Source organism: Lutjanus erythropterus, chromosome 2 (genome assembly GCF_056507025.1).
Source record: "Lutjanus erythropterus isolate fLutEry1 chromosome 2, fLutEry1.hap2, whole genome shotgun sequence".
In the NCBI taxonomy this organism is placed as follows: Eukaryota; Metazoa; Chordata; class Actinopteri; order Lutjaniformes; family Lutjanidae; genus Lutjanus; species Lutjanus erythropterus.
In genome coordinates, this window is record NC_139318.1 from 41,874,975 (window position 1) to 41,891,274 (window position 16,300).

At 39.7% G+C, this 16,300-nt stretch overlaps 1 protein-coding gene across 3 annotated transcripts in view; it reads left to right on the top strand.

Annotated features, from left to right (window-relative positions):
* Nucleotides 1-16,300, top strand: part of mtss1 (MTSS I-BAR domain containing 1) — an 82,751-nt gene that overhangs the window by 44,837 nt on the left and 21,614 nt on the right. For all 3 annotated transcript variants that reach the window (XM_084740486.1, XM_084740495.1, XM_084740505.1), the window contains exons 4-6: nucleotides 6,713-6,797; nucleotides 8,570-8,661; nucleotides 8,754-8,828. In XM_084740486.1, the coding sequence (XP_084596612.1) occupies nucleotides 6,713-6,797; nucleotides 8,570-8,661; nucleotides 8,754-8,828 (252 nt within the window). The remainder of the gene's footprint in view (nucleotides 1-6,712; nucleotides 6,798-8,569; nucleotides 8,662-8,753; nucleotides 8,829-16,300) is intronic.

A 16,300-nucleotide genomic window follows, 5' to 3' on the forward strand; every position in this document is an offset into this window, starting at 1 on the left:
AGAGGAACAAACCGCGGTGAAGCACAGGTTGTGGAAGAAAACAGTTCACAATTCAAAAGACAGAACATTTTGACATCACAGTTTTCTTCAGGCTATTGACAGTAACTCTCAGGTGGAAACAGTGGTAAAACGTGTTACGTATAATGACTATTGTGGTTGTGTGAATTGTGGCTACAAGTGTGCAACTATTTTCTTGAACAACAGATTAAAGCTATCATGTAGAGTTCTTGAGCACTTGCCGTGGTAAGCAGGCTGTGTTTTGGTGAGTTGGATCGCTGTATTTTGCTCAGGATTGTGGAAACCTGTGTATCATCAAACAGGTGACGTGATGCACATTCCTGTGATGGTTTCACACCATTCCACGGATCTACAGGTGGTATTAATATGAAGAAATGTAGTGTTGCACCAGTAAAATACAGAGTAGAAGAAGAATGCAGAAACAAACAGGAAACAGTGCAGGTCTCAAATAAAAATAAATCTGCTTTGTAAATTGTGAGGGAGAACATGCAGTGAACACATAGTGTTGAACTGAAGGATACACACGAAACATTAAATGTAAACAGAGCTTTGTTTGTTTAATGCTCATGGTTTTGGAGTGAGATATTCACCAATCACATGTGGGCGTAATGTTGAAGCATCCGCACAGACCATATAGTCTGTTTACAAAACATGTATTTACACATAAACAAGCTTGCTGAATCAGATTTCACACTTATCTTTGATTACGCGCCGATAAGCTCACGGATAATTTATTCAGCGTCTTTCAGAGCCGTGAACTAACAGCACATTAAAACCAGGACAAAATAAAATGTCAGAATCAAAAACAAACTCGCTCCCACACTGATTCTGTCTGATCTTGTCAGGTTACATTTTTCTCTGAAGTCATCTCCAGTGAGTCGACTCTGGGTTCCATTAGACATGTCTGGACACAAACGTGACAAACGCCTACAGTGTTTAGCACCTGGATACACACACACACACACACACACACACACACACACACACACACACGCATACACAGTAGCACTGTCACACGGTGTAATTCATGTGCTGTGAAATGAATATTTTCACCATTACACAGGGCTTGGCTGTGGTCTGTGATACTGATTTTATGATGTTGTCTTTAATGAAACTAATGTAAATATTTATTTAGTTGCAGTGAAATTTCACATCGAGTGGTGGTAATACAGAACTTGAGATACAAACGAGAGCAGAGTACATTTGAATCAAAGATGCAGCAGGACGGTATCAGTGCAGCTGAAAATGAAAAACCCGAACGCCATCAGATACTTGTTATGACCTGGAAATTAAGGGATAATGGTGTTTTTTTTTACAACTTGGTTTTTGTCATTGCAGTTGTTTTTTTTTTCAATCAAAGAAGTAGTTTTAAAGAGTGATAGTCGGCCTGCTGGTAACACAGTGACATCATTGGAAGTTTCTCAAAGAAAACAGAGCTAATGATGAAATCATGATTCACACCGTCGGTCTGAAAACATCTGTCAGCTGTGTTTCCAGACACACAACGTGCAAACAAGCATCATCGCCAATTTTTCATTTGTGTTCACTTGCAGTTTGACCTCCAGATAAAGAGGTTTAGATAATCCAGAGAAACTGATGGTGTGGTTCCAACATGTCTGATCACCTGACAGCTCGCGTCTCATGAGACGTCGGTTGTGGCAATGTCGACATATTGTGCAATTTTATTGAACCAGGTGAAAATAAGACCTGCGTTGGAATAGCGCAGAGGTTAGGGTTGGTAATCTCAATATCTTTGTTTATGAACTCACAAAGTCATCATCTTAAATAGATCAAATAAAAACAGACTTCAGGTAAAAAGACATTTCTGACCTACTTGCCCAGTCAGGCAAAAACCAGATTAATGCTGAACCCTGCAGTGGATTTATCAGAGCAGATATTTTCTGCAAGATTGTCACTACCACAACAATTTTTACATTGCGAATAATAATACTTGTTTGACCTTTTGTTGAAATAAGAGTATTATTTGAGCATCTTTAAGAAATGTATATTGATTTGACGTTTTTAAGTAGTTAAAATCAGAAAACCTGGACTGGGATTTAAACCAGACAGGATTTAACACACACACACTCAAAACATTGCGCGACAGACTTGTGAAACGTCGACTTTAGCTGCATTAACATAATGTTGCGGTTCAGTGCTCGAGACTTTAATGTTCCCTGAGCTCAGAGCTGCAACAGGGAGGGGCAGGCAAATAATGCAAACACGCCTCGCCACACCTTTAACGTTTAACCTACGCCTCATACCTGAGCATGTGTGCGAGTGTGTGTGTGTATGTACCAGCCCTCTGCCACGTTTCTGCTCATGTTCCTGTATGTGTGTGTGTGTGTGTGTGTGTGTGCAGCTGATAATTAATGTTTTGTTTCTGAGCAGAAGGCAGAACGGAGGAGGAGAGGAGGAGAAAGAGAGGGATGGAGTGCAAGAGAGGCAGAAGGACAGATAGAGGACAAAGAGGGAAAGATGGATGAGAAACAGAGGAATGTGAGAGGCTGACGGAGGCTGCATGAGATTTGTAGGAACAAAGGAGTGGAGAGGAAAAGAAAGAGGAAAGCAGCAGCTGCTTAAACACTTTCAGGAAGAAGGAGGGAGTGCTTCAAACGTGTGTACAGCCAGTGCCAGTCCAGGTTTCACTCTGACATCACTTCCTGTTAGTGCTGGAGCTGTTAAATCAACACACACCTGATCTTTCAATGTGATTGTTCTCTTTTTTTTATTATGTAACGCAGCAGTGACTCAGCGTAGCAGCCTGTGTGTGCGTGCGCGTGTGCGTGTGTGTTTTTGAGAGCCTGCCTGTTTCCTCCCCGTGCAGCTCTCAGATTTAGATATTCAAATGACATGAAATGAGTCAGTGTGAAGTCACAGTTCAGACTCTTCACTATAAATCTGCTGTGTCACTTTGTTCCAGCAAAGAATTTAGCCGGGTGATGCAGATAATTCAAATAACACTTTATGATAATCAAAATGACAATTCTCACTTTTTCTTTGTAGTTACACAAGAATTTATTTTATTATTGCCTTTATTATTATTATTATTGTTCCAGTCAGTTTTAGCCTGCTTAGGTGGGATTAAGGGTACGACTAGGTGGTGTAATTGGTTGGGAGGATGACTAGAAGAGACTGGAGGACTGGCTTACATGTTTTATGTTCTGAATATACTGCATCAGTACTGCATCATCACTATCAAGTAGTTAGGTTGGCAGGTTTATATCAGACATTCAGGGCAACACTGATTTTTCAAGAGTGACCTGCGTCCAAGAAACAAATATATACAGTATAAATGCACTGACGATACCATTTTATTAGAGCTGTAGTGAATAGTTTAAGCTTAATTCATAATGTTGACATCCAAATTGTAACAATTAACTGATGCACACCTTTTTTTTTGCATGTCTGTTCATTCTGTTTCAATCTGGTATTTCTGCCCAGTTTCAGATACAGATTAAGATACACTAATATTATTAGTTTTCTTCTGTTTGTAGAGCGTTGTAAAGTCCAGAAGTCAAAATTAATTGAAGACATAGATGTAATAATTTCCAAAATTCACAACATGTTTTATCAAACAAATATTCCATATTTGTTGGGCTTTAGCCTTTAAATAACAAAATTTACACAGCGGTCAAAACGGTTTCCTCTCTGACTTGCCGCACACAAAGGGAGGCACACACCTCCTTGTTAACAGAGCTCTAACAGCGCCATAAATTACATTTATGTTGACGAAACTGACAGGTTATATTCATTAAATAAGGTTGATTTAACAGAAAATGAACCACTGATTTCATTGAATGAATCACTTTATTCAAATTTAGAATTTTGTTCAAGGAAATTTAAAGTTTTTTAGGCTGATGATGTCATAAAATGGGACGACAGACATTCACTGCCTCATTCGAAAACATCAATAGAAGGTTTGGATGTAAATCAGTGAGGTTCAGTTCTGGTTCCACTGTGAATAAAACAGTTTAAAGTTGCATTCTGTGCCTAAATTCTATGTGTTTTAACAGTTTCTCTCATAGACTCAAATATTCTCAGATATTTCTGTTAGATTCACCAGGAAGGTGAATTTTTCGCATTTTCCGAAATTATTTGAAATCCTGTAAAAACACGTATCCTAAAGAGACATGATGCATGTCTGTGTGCATGACAGAGGTCAGTTTAACAGGAAGTGTCATGTCCACAAACAGACTGGGTGCCACAAAGAAACCTTTATGATAGGCTTGGCTCTGTGTGTGTGTGTGTGTGTGTGTGTGTGTTTGTGTTTGTGTAAAGATGACAGAGGACTCACTGTGGGAGTGATGCTGCTCTTTTCCTTCTTTCTCGTCCTGTGTCAACATTTATACATTTCCTTCCAAATGTTACACAAATCTGAATAAAAGTTGGCAAACAAAATGTAAATCAGTGGTTTTCCCCAACCACTTTATGTGAATCATCTTCTCTTACACTCATTAATGTTTAACGACACATTCCTACTAGTTTGAAAAAAAGTTCCTGTTATCCTGTAAAACATTTTATTGCTGCTTTCAACTTTGATCAACCAAATTTGCTGAACTACTGATTCTATGAGTATCTTAAAGACAGAAACTAGGGATGAAAACATCACCCGTCTGGATGATTAGTGTTACCATTCCAAACACAACCAACCAACCATCATTACCACCAGTGTTTTTAAACAGGTTCAAGAAATCAGGCGTGAGCCAACATGGGAAAGGAAAATCCTGCACTGATGTATAAAAAAGGAAGTATTTTTATATTTATTAGTATCAGGCTAAATCTGATTTATAGGGAATATAATCCAGCCCTGTCTCTGACAGAGTACAACATTTATATGGCATCCATTAATAAAACTAAAGCTACAAATAAAACCCTGTTTATATAAAATAGGTCCAGCTATGTCAACATTTGTCAAAAAGTTTTTTGTCACTGTTGATCACATTTTCTGTTTACAGAAAAACTAAATTTTCCTTGTCAATTAAATGTAAAAGCTTTTTTTAACCAGTTTGAAATTTTTTGAAGCAAAAAAGGCAAAAATTTATGACAGTAAACTGATTATCTTTGGGTTGTGGACAGAACAAGACATTTTAGGACGTCATCTTGGGTTTTTTTTCTTCCATTTTACAGACCAACAGCTAATTGATTAATCAAAAAAATGACTGACTGAACAATCAACACTGAAAATAATTGTTAGTTGCAGCTCTACACCAATTCAAAATGTGCATTACAGCATGTGGATGTCAAGTGTACTTTTTGTCTCACTCATAGAATAAAATTGTGTTTAAATGGTAGCTTTGTGTGTGTGTGTGTGTGTGTGTGTGTGTTTGTGTAATAGAGAGGGAGAGCTGGTCAGTGCAAAGTGTTGCGTCAGTCTGTCCAATCACGTGCAGAGATGCTGTAATGTGTTAAGTTAAAAAAAAATCACTGGCATTATGTGTGTTTGTGTTCACTCATGAGCTATTACTGTCTTGTGAAGTGGTATTAGACAGTATATCTTATTATGAGAGGAATACTGTTGTAATATTGTGTGTGTGTGTGTGTGTGTGTGTGTGTGAGAGAGAGAGAGAGCGAGAGAAACCTAATATTGTTCCATCTAATTAACCGAGGCTGCTTGTGAAAGGACGTGGTTTCTTTCTTACATAATTGATTAACAAAATGAGACACACACACACACACACACACACACACACACACACACACACACACACACACACCCATTGTTTCAACACACATTACAACACTCGTCATAAGAGTTTAATCAGATTGATTTTCCTTAATACCACTTCATGAAGCAATGATGCTGGTTATACTGACCACAGCAACAAACAAGAACAATATCACTTTAAGTGATGACAAGTTGTTGCTTCAGGTTCAGTGTGAAGCAGTTTATGATATTATAGAGTGCAGTTCATATTAAATCAGCAGAGTCCAGGTTTTACAGCCACCACTCTGGGTTTGACGATGTCCTTTTCCATCAGGCGTTTTATTTGCACACAAAGTCATATCACACAGATTTTTCATGAACTGTGAAAATGCCTAGTCAATTTAAAGCAGTTAATTACAAACAGCTTCTTCTTAGGGGTCGTGTCCATCAGAGTCGGGCAATCTGTCGATTGTTTTCTCCATTAATTGATTTGTTGTTTGATCTATAAAATGTCAGAAAATGGTGACAAATGTTGATCAGTGTTTCCCAAAGTTAAAGGGGTTACATCCTCAAATGTCTTGTTTTGTCCACAGCCTGAAGATATTCAGTACGCTGTCACAGAGGAGTAAAAAAACTGAAAATATTTGCATTTAAGACACATTTATCATGAAATCACTACTAACTACATGAAAATGGAACTTGCTAATTTTCACATACTCAGAAATTAAATTTGGGGCTTATTTCTAAGAAATTTAAAATATATTGCTTGATAATTATCACCTGTTTACCGTGAAATTACCTGGAAATTGAAGCTTTACCAAAAAATTCAAAACACATGCTGGCCTCACACTTTTTTCAGACACAGCCCTTTAAAAGGGAACATGTGAAAATTATGTCAATATTATGTCCTCAGCCGGCATTTTATTTTACAGTTTCAGTGCTTCAAACTGAGCTTTGTTTTGAAATGTGATTTTTTTTTATGCCCGTTAAAGTTTCTTTTCGAAATAAAACTCATCTCATTGTTGTGTTGTTGATCTGTGTTTCCAGGTGCCACCAAGGACATCGGCTCAGCGCTGACCAGGATGTGTATGAGACACCGCAGCATCGAGTCCAAACTCAAACTGTTTACCACGTAAGACACGCACACACACACACACACACACACACACACACACGCATCGTAGTGTTGCATGCGAATCGCAGGTGAAGGTGTGAATGATGGTGTGATTGCGCCTTATTTCTGACAGCGTGGAAAGGAGACACTGTAATTACTCCCAACTGACATACGCTCGTACACATGGCTGCCAGAATGTGTGTGTGTGTGTGTGTGTGTGTGTGTGTGTGTGTGTGTGTGTGTGTGTGTGTGTGTGTGTGTGTGTTTGTGTTGTTGTGTCCTGATTTCACCTGTCACCACTGTCCCTGCTGCAAGTCATTCCTGACTGCCGTCATTAAAGAAACTGTCACTCAGTTGATTTACACGCAGTATAGCACTCAGGTTAAATAGTGTTTGATATTAAATGATAAAAATGTCTTCATTACAGCTGATCTTAATTTTTACAGTTGTTGTCATCACTTAACTCTACAGCTTCACCGGAGAAACACTGCAGCACCACACAGCGTTTTATTAAAGTGACTATAATAAACATTTTTATAATAGCAGTGTATCAAATAACAGTGTGAAAGAGGTCACTAGAAGTGGTGCAGGATACGGTAAAAAAAAAAGAAAAACATATTTCCATTATTTTGAGTGATATGGCCAGTGTCATATGACTCATGATTAGTGGGAATAATCACTTTTGCGTCCCAATTTTCATTTTCATGTAAAAGAAGCTATTGAACTCACGATGGTGTAACATTTATTGGGGTCAATATCAAACAAACATGTTTACTTACATCTAAAAAACAAGATTTGTAGGTCAGGGCATCTCTACAGGACTCCAGTACTTTACTTTAATGCTCTTTTGTCAGACATGTTCCCTTGAAAAAAAAATTGCAGCTTTTATCACATGAATCTGAAGCTCCTTTTGTCTTTACGGAGCTTTATATTGAGTTTCAGTTCAGTGTTCATCAGTCCAGCCCACAACTTTACTGTTTTGATTCACTCTCACCAGTCTCATAGCGTCATTTTTGGCTACAGCAGGCAGCTCTTTTTAGAGAAAATGCTTTAAAAATCCCACTGGACAACACCTGATTAGCACCAAACAGCAAACACACGCAGTTAAGAGACCAGCTGATGAATATACAGGAGCATTTAGGAGCTTAGGAGCCAAATATTTCCCTCAGGAGTATGTGGAGACCAAAAAACTGCTGGATATGTAAATAAGCAACTGATTGCTAACATCTTGCCTGTATTAACTTAAAAAGTGCTGAAATGTTGATAAGGTTTTTTTTTTTTAAGAAGTACCCAGTTTAATCCAGTTATTTAAAGCAATCAACACTAAGTTAATTGCCAACAACTTGGATAATTGATCAATTATTGTACTCATTTATCAGGCATTATTCGTATCAAATCTTCTCTTCTCTCACCCTCTCAGATTCTCAAATGTGAGGATTTACTATTTATGGATAAATTATGTTTTTGATCTGTTAGTTTGACAAAACAAGACACTTGAAGATGTCAGCTTGGACTCACATTTTTGTTTTGATGGGAAGTTTTCACTGTTTTCTGACTTTTATAGATCAAATTTATAAATAAGTTTGAAAAACAATCAACAAAAAACAACAGATGACGTAGATTGGTAGCTGCAGCACAACATGAGTGAATAATGTTGTTCTGACTCGAACTGCTAGATAATTACCAGTTGAAATCTCAGACTTAGTGTAAAAGTGGTGAAGTAATTTTTGTTTATAGGATTAACTCAAGAAAATCAGATTAAGAAAGACTTTAAATCTTTTTTTCCTCAGAGCTCTCTCAGAAAGTCTTATCACTCCGCTGGAGCTGAAGATGGAGGAGTGGAAAAAAGTGGCCAGTCAGCTGGACAAAGACCATGCTAAAGGTATGCTAACATGCTAGTATACAAGCACACACACACACAAATGCAAACACGCACAAACTCTTGCTCATCGCCGGCTTGTTCTTCTCATTCAGAGTACAAAAAGGCCAGAGCCGACATCAAGAAGAAATCGTCAGACACCATCAAACTGCAGAAGAAGGTGAAGAAAGGTAAGAAAAACGTCTGTCAGCTCCAGACTTCATGTCACATCCAGCAGGTTTTCAGCAGCACTGCAAAAGAAATCAATAAAACAGTCTGTCGAGTTATGTAATCACACAGTCAAAAGTAAAAAGGAGGTAAAGAACAGCACCAGTGGTTTTACATTAGCACTGAAGCTGCAGACTCTGTAGCAGAGCTTGTTTACTCCGGAGGAGGAAACCACCTGCTGAATATTAAAACCATCTTCCACAGAGTGAGATAATCCTCCACGGTAAACACGAGGAGTCTGTTTGATCCTGCCCTCATTGTGCTGAGATAAGTGTTTTCAGATCTCTGCTGCATTATGTTATGCTCTGCCTCCCGTCAGTCACCTGACACCCCGAGGGGAGAAATGATACCTCGGGAACATGTTTCTTTGCTAGCATAACCGTCACATCCATCCTTCATGTGGTCTTGTTTTTAAGTGAAGAAAGCAGGTTTTCTTTTATTTTTCTCTGCTGATGTCTGACAGTTTTGAAGCATCCCTTTCAGCATATTACAGATCCAAACCTCGCCCTGCCAATAGACATTTTACTGTTCTTTTTATCTGTTTAGTGGTAAATATTCTACTCTCTTTTTTGCCCTCAGGGTACAGAGTCTGTAACATTTCAGCTCCAGTGGAGGATTTGTCAGATTTAGTGGTAGTATAACAAAGACAGGGCTAGAGATGCAGGATGTAGATTTTTTTTTTCAGCTGATATGATAACAGACAATTCATACAGATAAGACAACTGATAATTTCATAATTTTTTATTTTGGAAAAGAAGCTCACATAACCTGTAGTAATTATTACACAGAGAGACGGAGCAGATATTTGTAACACTTTATTAATAGTTAATAATTAGTTTGTCAGGTGCCTGCAAACATTATTTGGATGGCTATTTTAAAGTGATAATTATCATACTTTCTGCACTTACATACATAAATTATGTATGTCAGGTTACATATGTGAACTTAAAGCATGGGCTTTTTCTAAATATTCCCTAAATATTCCCAAGTAGTTTTGTTGCCTTAACCTATACAAGTAGTTTTTGAAAGCCTACCTGGGCATTGGCATATTTATTATTGCTAACTGGTTATTGTTAAGTTGCAGCTGATGTTTTTAATAGTTACATAATACTGTGTAGTGCATTTGTAACCATTATTGGATAGCCACTATAAAGTTGAAACTGATGTTTTTAAAACTTTACAATTGCATAGTAAATGGTTTATAGTTTAACAGTAAAATTGCTGTTCACCACAGTTTAATTAATGAAATCAGTTTACATTTATTAATAATGATTATTATGGAGTGTTACTAATTCAAATTAAATGCTTTGACATAATCTGTCAGATATCATTACTGCAGATATTTGTAGAAATGTCCTACTATCAGTTGATAATTTATCTACCCCAATATTTATCATCCATTTCACTTTGCACAAAAAGAAAAAAGACTTGATTTGGGACTTGTTGGACTTGACTCATAGTTTACTTGTGTCGATGTGGGTCTTGGTCTTTGGATTTGGGATTTGTTAATCTTTACTTGCTTACTTGGACTTGCTGGTCTTGACTTGGGACATCTGGCTCGTCACTTAGGACTTGTTTACTCGGGGCTTGCCTCTGGACGTTGCAGGAAACACTTGGGACTAAGTTGTGACTTGTAAAACAACAAGTTTGTCCCCCCTCTGTTATCCATAGCGTTGCAGTCAGTTTTGCCAGTACATGTCAGTATTTTAACGAGTTGAATGTTGGACACTGAACAGTCAAACCATCACAGTTCTGTTGTTTTAAATTTAAGATCTGAAATCTGGATTGAAGCTGCTCACTTCTGAGTGTTTTTTTCTTTAATGTCTATGAATCATGACTAAATTGAGACTGGCCGAGCTTCAACTTCTGTGCTGTGTAATTTTAAGCCTGACGGTTGGAGTGTTGCCATAGCAACCCAGACTTACTGCCAGGCAGGCACCTGGGCCACACCCCTCCCCGCTATCAAAGTGACACACCCTGTGGTTGCCATGGTTGCACCTGGCCTCGCCATCTCATAATCAAAGAGACCGAAAGCACTCCAGGAAAGACTACAGATGGCCTTATATGGTCGAAATACAACGGAAACGCCCAAACACGTGTGCGAACACACATTCATGTCTGCATAAACACACACGCACACACGAACACACACCACAATCAAAATGAAACCTCGAGTCCTTTATACAAATATCCTCTCTGTCCTCCCTCTAACAAATCCAATACGCAAATGCACAGACACAAAAATAGTCTGTACACACATCACACACGCACCAACACACACACAAACACACAGTCTGAGTGCAGACCCGCCCATGGTAAACACAGTGATGTCTGATGTGGGTTTAACATCTCTGAACATGTTTTCTGCTACGTGCCTTATTTTTTTTTCTGTCTCTTTCTACATAGTTCCCTTTACGATCTTTTTTCCTCTCTCCGTTCAATCACTCATCATGACTTTTCACCACAAACTGGACCACGAGAGCAGTTTAAATCAGTGTAAACGTTCACAAAGTATTTCAAACATTTGATGGAATGTTTTGTTTTATTACAACATTGGTCTTATTTGCAAAGTTTAGGTTGTGATTTCTATTGCTATGACAACACTGGACTCTGCTGCTTCATTTAAGTTTAAGAAACACAAGCAGTCAGACAGCCTAACAAGGAAACAAGGCGACAGTTTGTCCAGATGAATGTGGTTGCACCTGAAATGTTGGTAATAATCCTAGTTTCCCTGTACAAAAAATACCACGTGTGAACCCACAGTGATGTCATCCTGTTGGTTTGTGGACTACGGATTCGAAACTTGGAGTTTGGCGTTACAGGGTTCACTGTCTTGGGTTTTTGCAGCCACAGCATGCGCAGTACCGACACAGACCGTGGAGCTGTTGGGTGCAACTCAAACGGGGCTTGGATTTGGCTCGTCTGTTCGACAGGAAAAAATGTCGGCCAGCCTGGCCACAAAGTTTCTTGCATTACAGCTAAACAGTCACTAAAATATGTTTCTGAGGATGTTTTAGGAGAGGAATAGGCTGTAACAGAATATCAATCGATATTTGATTAACACTGCCTAGTTTGATAGTTTTGATCTGAGTTTGAAAGCAATGGCGGCCGCCTGGTCGTGATCTTTCTCATATTGCAACTAAACAGGTCACTAAAATAGATTTCTGAAAACATTTGGGGCATAAAATAAGCAGTGTTGAGTCAGAATATTTATCCATATTTGATCTGACTTTTGTGTGTTATGCTGGATGGACTCAGAATGACTTGTCAATCACACAGTAGCCCCGCCTTAAGGCATATTCTGCTTTTTCATCTATTTTTACCCTAAATAGGACTGTAATTTACAGATTTTTCATACATCATGTTGTCATCAAAGACACAAAACTAGTGATCAAGAGCATAAACTTGTTAGGAAACTGTTTCTCCCCCCGAATGTTTGTTTGACCAGATCATACCTATCACCTCGGTGAGAACAATGCTGTTATGACTAAACTACAGAAATAAAACCAGAGTTGGATCAATCCAGAATTCTCAGAATCAAAGAACGTGTCTGGTTGTTGTCTGTATTCTGTCTGAGAACTTTAGTGTCAGAGAGACAACAAGTAAACAAGTAAGCAAAAGAAATTCAAACACAGAGACGGAGCCACAGCTTCACATGGTGTCACCACGTAATGACACAGCCCACACACACGCAAACACACACACACACACACACACACACACACGCAAACACACACACACACACACACACACACACACACACACGCACGAAAAACACAACTCTTTCCCGCACTGTGTACCAAAACTGTTTCTGTACACTCACCAATCAAGGCTTCACATTATAATTATCTCTGCTGTACAGTGCTTTGTGTGTGTGTGTGTGTGTGTGTGTGTGTGTGTGTGTGTGTGTGTGTTTGTGTGTGTGTGTGTGTGTGTGTGTGTGGAGAGATACCATATAATAAGTAAGGGCAGACACGAGGTTTAAACTGCTGTAGCTGTTGTTGGTTAAAGAAAACTTCTCTCAACAAAAGTCCAGTTTTTTCTTTTTCGGCGGGAGGCTTTTTGTTGTTAAGAAGTTTTTTCTGTCCAGTCTGGGGCTTAAAGTTACACGCCACCTGTTTACAAATTGTACTGTTAGGTGTCAGAGGTCAGCACGTAGGTCCCCACTTTTGCCTGCTGCCCCGTTGTCCCTGCAGGACAGGCTCTGGGGTCACAGGGCGGCGGCTTTGCGTTGTTTCTTTGGGCTGTGCCATCAGACGCTTGGTGGTGAGCTCCCCTCCCAGGTCTGGCTCCAGAGGAGACCGCGCGAGGTTCATGAGCTTATGTCCAATCATGGAGTCTATGAATCTCTCTTGGTCTGGTCCCTCCCAGTTTGCCTTTGGATACACTACCATATGCCCCTGAAAACACAGCTCCCAGAATCAAAGGAGCATGCAGACCCCTCCACACCGCTACTCTGGAGGGATTGCATATCCCACCTGGCCTGGGAAACCTGCGGGATCCCAGGGGAGGAGCTGGAAAGAATTGCTGGGGAGAGGGACGTCTGGAAAACTCTGCTTAGCCTGCTGCCACTGTGATCCGACTCGGATAAGTGAGGATGATTGGAAGGATGGAAAGAAGTCTGTCCCCTCCCCTGTGACCACTTTGCCTTGGAACAGCTCCCAGAATCACAGAGGCACACAAACCCCTCCCCTCTGCTAAGGTGAGGTGGATTCTTTGGGGTTTTCTGGGCATGTCCTACTGGGAGTAGACTCTGAGGTAGACCCAGGACTCTCTAGCAGGATTATATATCCCACCTGGCCAGGGAATGCCCTGGGATCCCCCGGCTGGAAAGCGTTTCTGGGGAGAGGGATGTGTGGAACACCCTGCTTAGCCTGCTGCCACTGCGACCCCGACCTCGGATAAGAGGAAGTGGATGGATTGCTCTAACTACACACACATAGTCCAGACGCTGATGTTAACTGACATTAAACTGTTTTACTCTCTGCAGCTTTCTGTTGGCTGCAGGACCTTTTGTGTGTTCAAATCCCAAAAGTCTCACAAGTTCATTTTCCTTCTTTCAGGGTTTTTTAGTTCACTTCAGGTCAGTAGTGTAGTAGAGTATGTCTGAATGAAAAGAAAGACCTCCTAACAGTAAACATCTGTTCCATTACTAATCATTCCATACGATTCTCTGTATCTCTCTCTGTGTGTGTGTGTGTGTGTGTGTGTGTGTGTGTACTCTGTAATTATGTGGTGTGTAACCACTTCAGATAGGGAATCTCCAACTGCTGAGAAAGAGGCAGATGATGGGAGGAGGGTATGGGAATAGAAACACAGACATAAAGCTTCTATTAGTTTATCCCACTGACCTGCACACAAACTCAGCACACTGATGTGTTTCAGCCTTTAATGCCTTTGTGTACACATTCGTAATGTCGTTATTAAGCAAGAGAACCATATTTACCTGCCATCTTTTGATTTATTAGTTGCATGTAATGGCTTATTATTTTTCTCCAGCACCACCTTGCATTTATTTTTAATATTGCGTCAGAAAAGACTGATGGACACAGCAAAATTCTTAAAATCGTACCCAGTTTCTCAAAAACTTCAGTTGTTACGTCACTTGATATGGTTTTACCTTTTTTTGAAACAGAGTTAACATGCTTAATGGGAGATGGAAACACTTTTTCCGAATAATTTCTGTTTCTGTTGAGGTTTGACTGGACTACTGAGACAAGTCCAAGACTTTGAGGGTTTGAGGCCAAGTCAAAACCAAGACCCCAAGTGAGGGAGCAGTATTGCTGTGTGTATGCTGAAGCTGACATTAGCTAATGTTGTTATATATATTAGCTACATGGCTTTATGTGTCTTGTCATTTTTTATCACAAATAAAAACATAACTTAGCATTACCTAACCTTTCTTTATGTTTCCTTGCTAAGTGACGATAAATGTTTGACTTTCTCTGAGTTCATATGAAGGGGGCGGAGAGGGGTGGCAGCGGTAACCGTAACAAAAACAAGTTACTGGTTGCATTTGAAGCAAAAAGTTTTTCATTCAGTTACAGTAACGATGCTAACAGATCAGACAGGCAGTAGGCAGTAGATATATTCCCATAGTTGTTGTCTTGACTTTTTTGAAATAAAATCCTGAGTCCTTTTTGTCTGAGGTCGAGACAGGACGTTCAAAAAGTGGTCTTGAGATCGAAATTCAGTTAAAATCTGTGATACATTAGGATGGAAACGGCTACTGACACAGTCCCCAGTCTCATCCTTCACTGACAGTACAGATGGTGGTTTGAACTGCTAGCTTAGCTTAGAGAGGCAAAACAGATGTAGCAGAGGCAACAGAGGATGTGAATGAGTGGAGGGCAGGATGGATGTTTGCCACAGACACTGTAGTAGTAGTAGTAGTAGTAGTAGTAGTGGTGACATATGATAGCAAGAAATCTGGCACGTCCTCTCTGCAGTGATACAAGGAAAGCAGTTAAGTTGTATTTATGAGATGCTTTGCTGCAGTTTGCTACTAAAACATGTAACCTAAGAGGATAAACTAATATTACATACTTTTGTTTGGTGTCATCTGTTTTATTTTTGAGAAATCCTTTCCAAAGCGAGCATATCAAGCAGAAATAAAAGTATAGCACCAGATCCTGGTCATGTTTAGGTCACAAATTTGGCAGCACCAGTCGAGTTTAGCGGTGTCAGCTCTTATAGATGCAGGTGGGTTCAGGTCTTAGTTTTAGGCTTGTGAAGAACTTTGTTATAAATTATCCATGAGGACTAGAGAGAAGATGACAAGATCAAAGATGGCTGCTGACCTTGTCTTCCATGTGGCTGCACAGAGAAGAAGAGGGTGACAAGACGGGGATGGAGGGAGGAGTTGAGGTCATCCTCCGCATGACTCGACAGCAGTTACTGTGGTTAGAAAGATGGGAGGAGAAGCATGGAGTGAGAGGAAGAGGTTTCTATGGAGAACAAAGAGAAAAGGAAATGTGTAATGATAGAGACAAATAGAGGGAATCCCAAACTCCAAGAACAAGAAAGAAAGAAGAGGGGATTAAAGCTGGAGAGGCAGATGGATGGATGATGTAATTATCTCTTTCTCAAGTGGTTGCATTAAAGAGTGGGGGGGTGATGATGTCACATGGCTCTGAAGTGACAGAGCTGAAGGACAGGAGGAAGACAACGAGGAGAGGAATGCAAACAGTGGAAGTAAAGAGCTGAGGATGCTGGACAATGAAAAGAGAGGGTGAAGGAGGACGAGGAGAAGTGGAGTGATCGGACTTCAGGGAGGGTAAAGAAATGTCAAAATGTTAGAGAAGTTAAAGGACAAAGACAGGAAAGAGGTCGACATGAGACGAAGAGAAAGTTTGAAAGAGGGAAGAGAAAAATGGTTGTTATAGAAGAAGATCAAATGGAGAGTTTGGATTATTTGGAGCGCGGCTTTATGAGG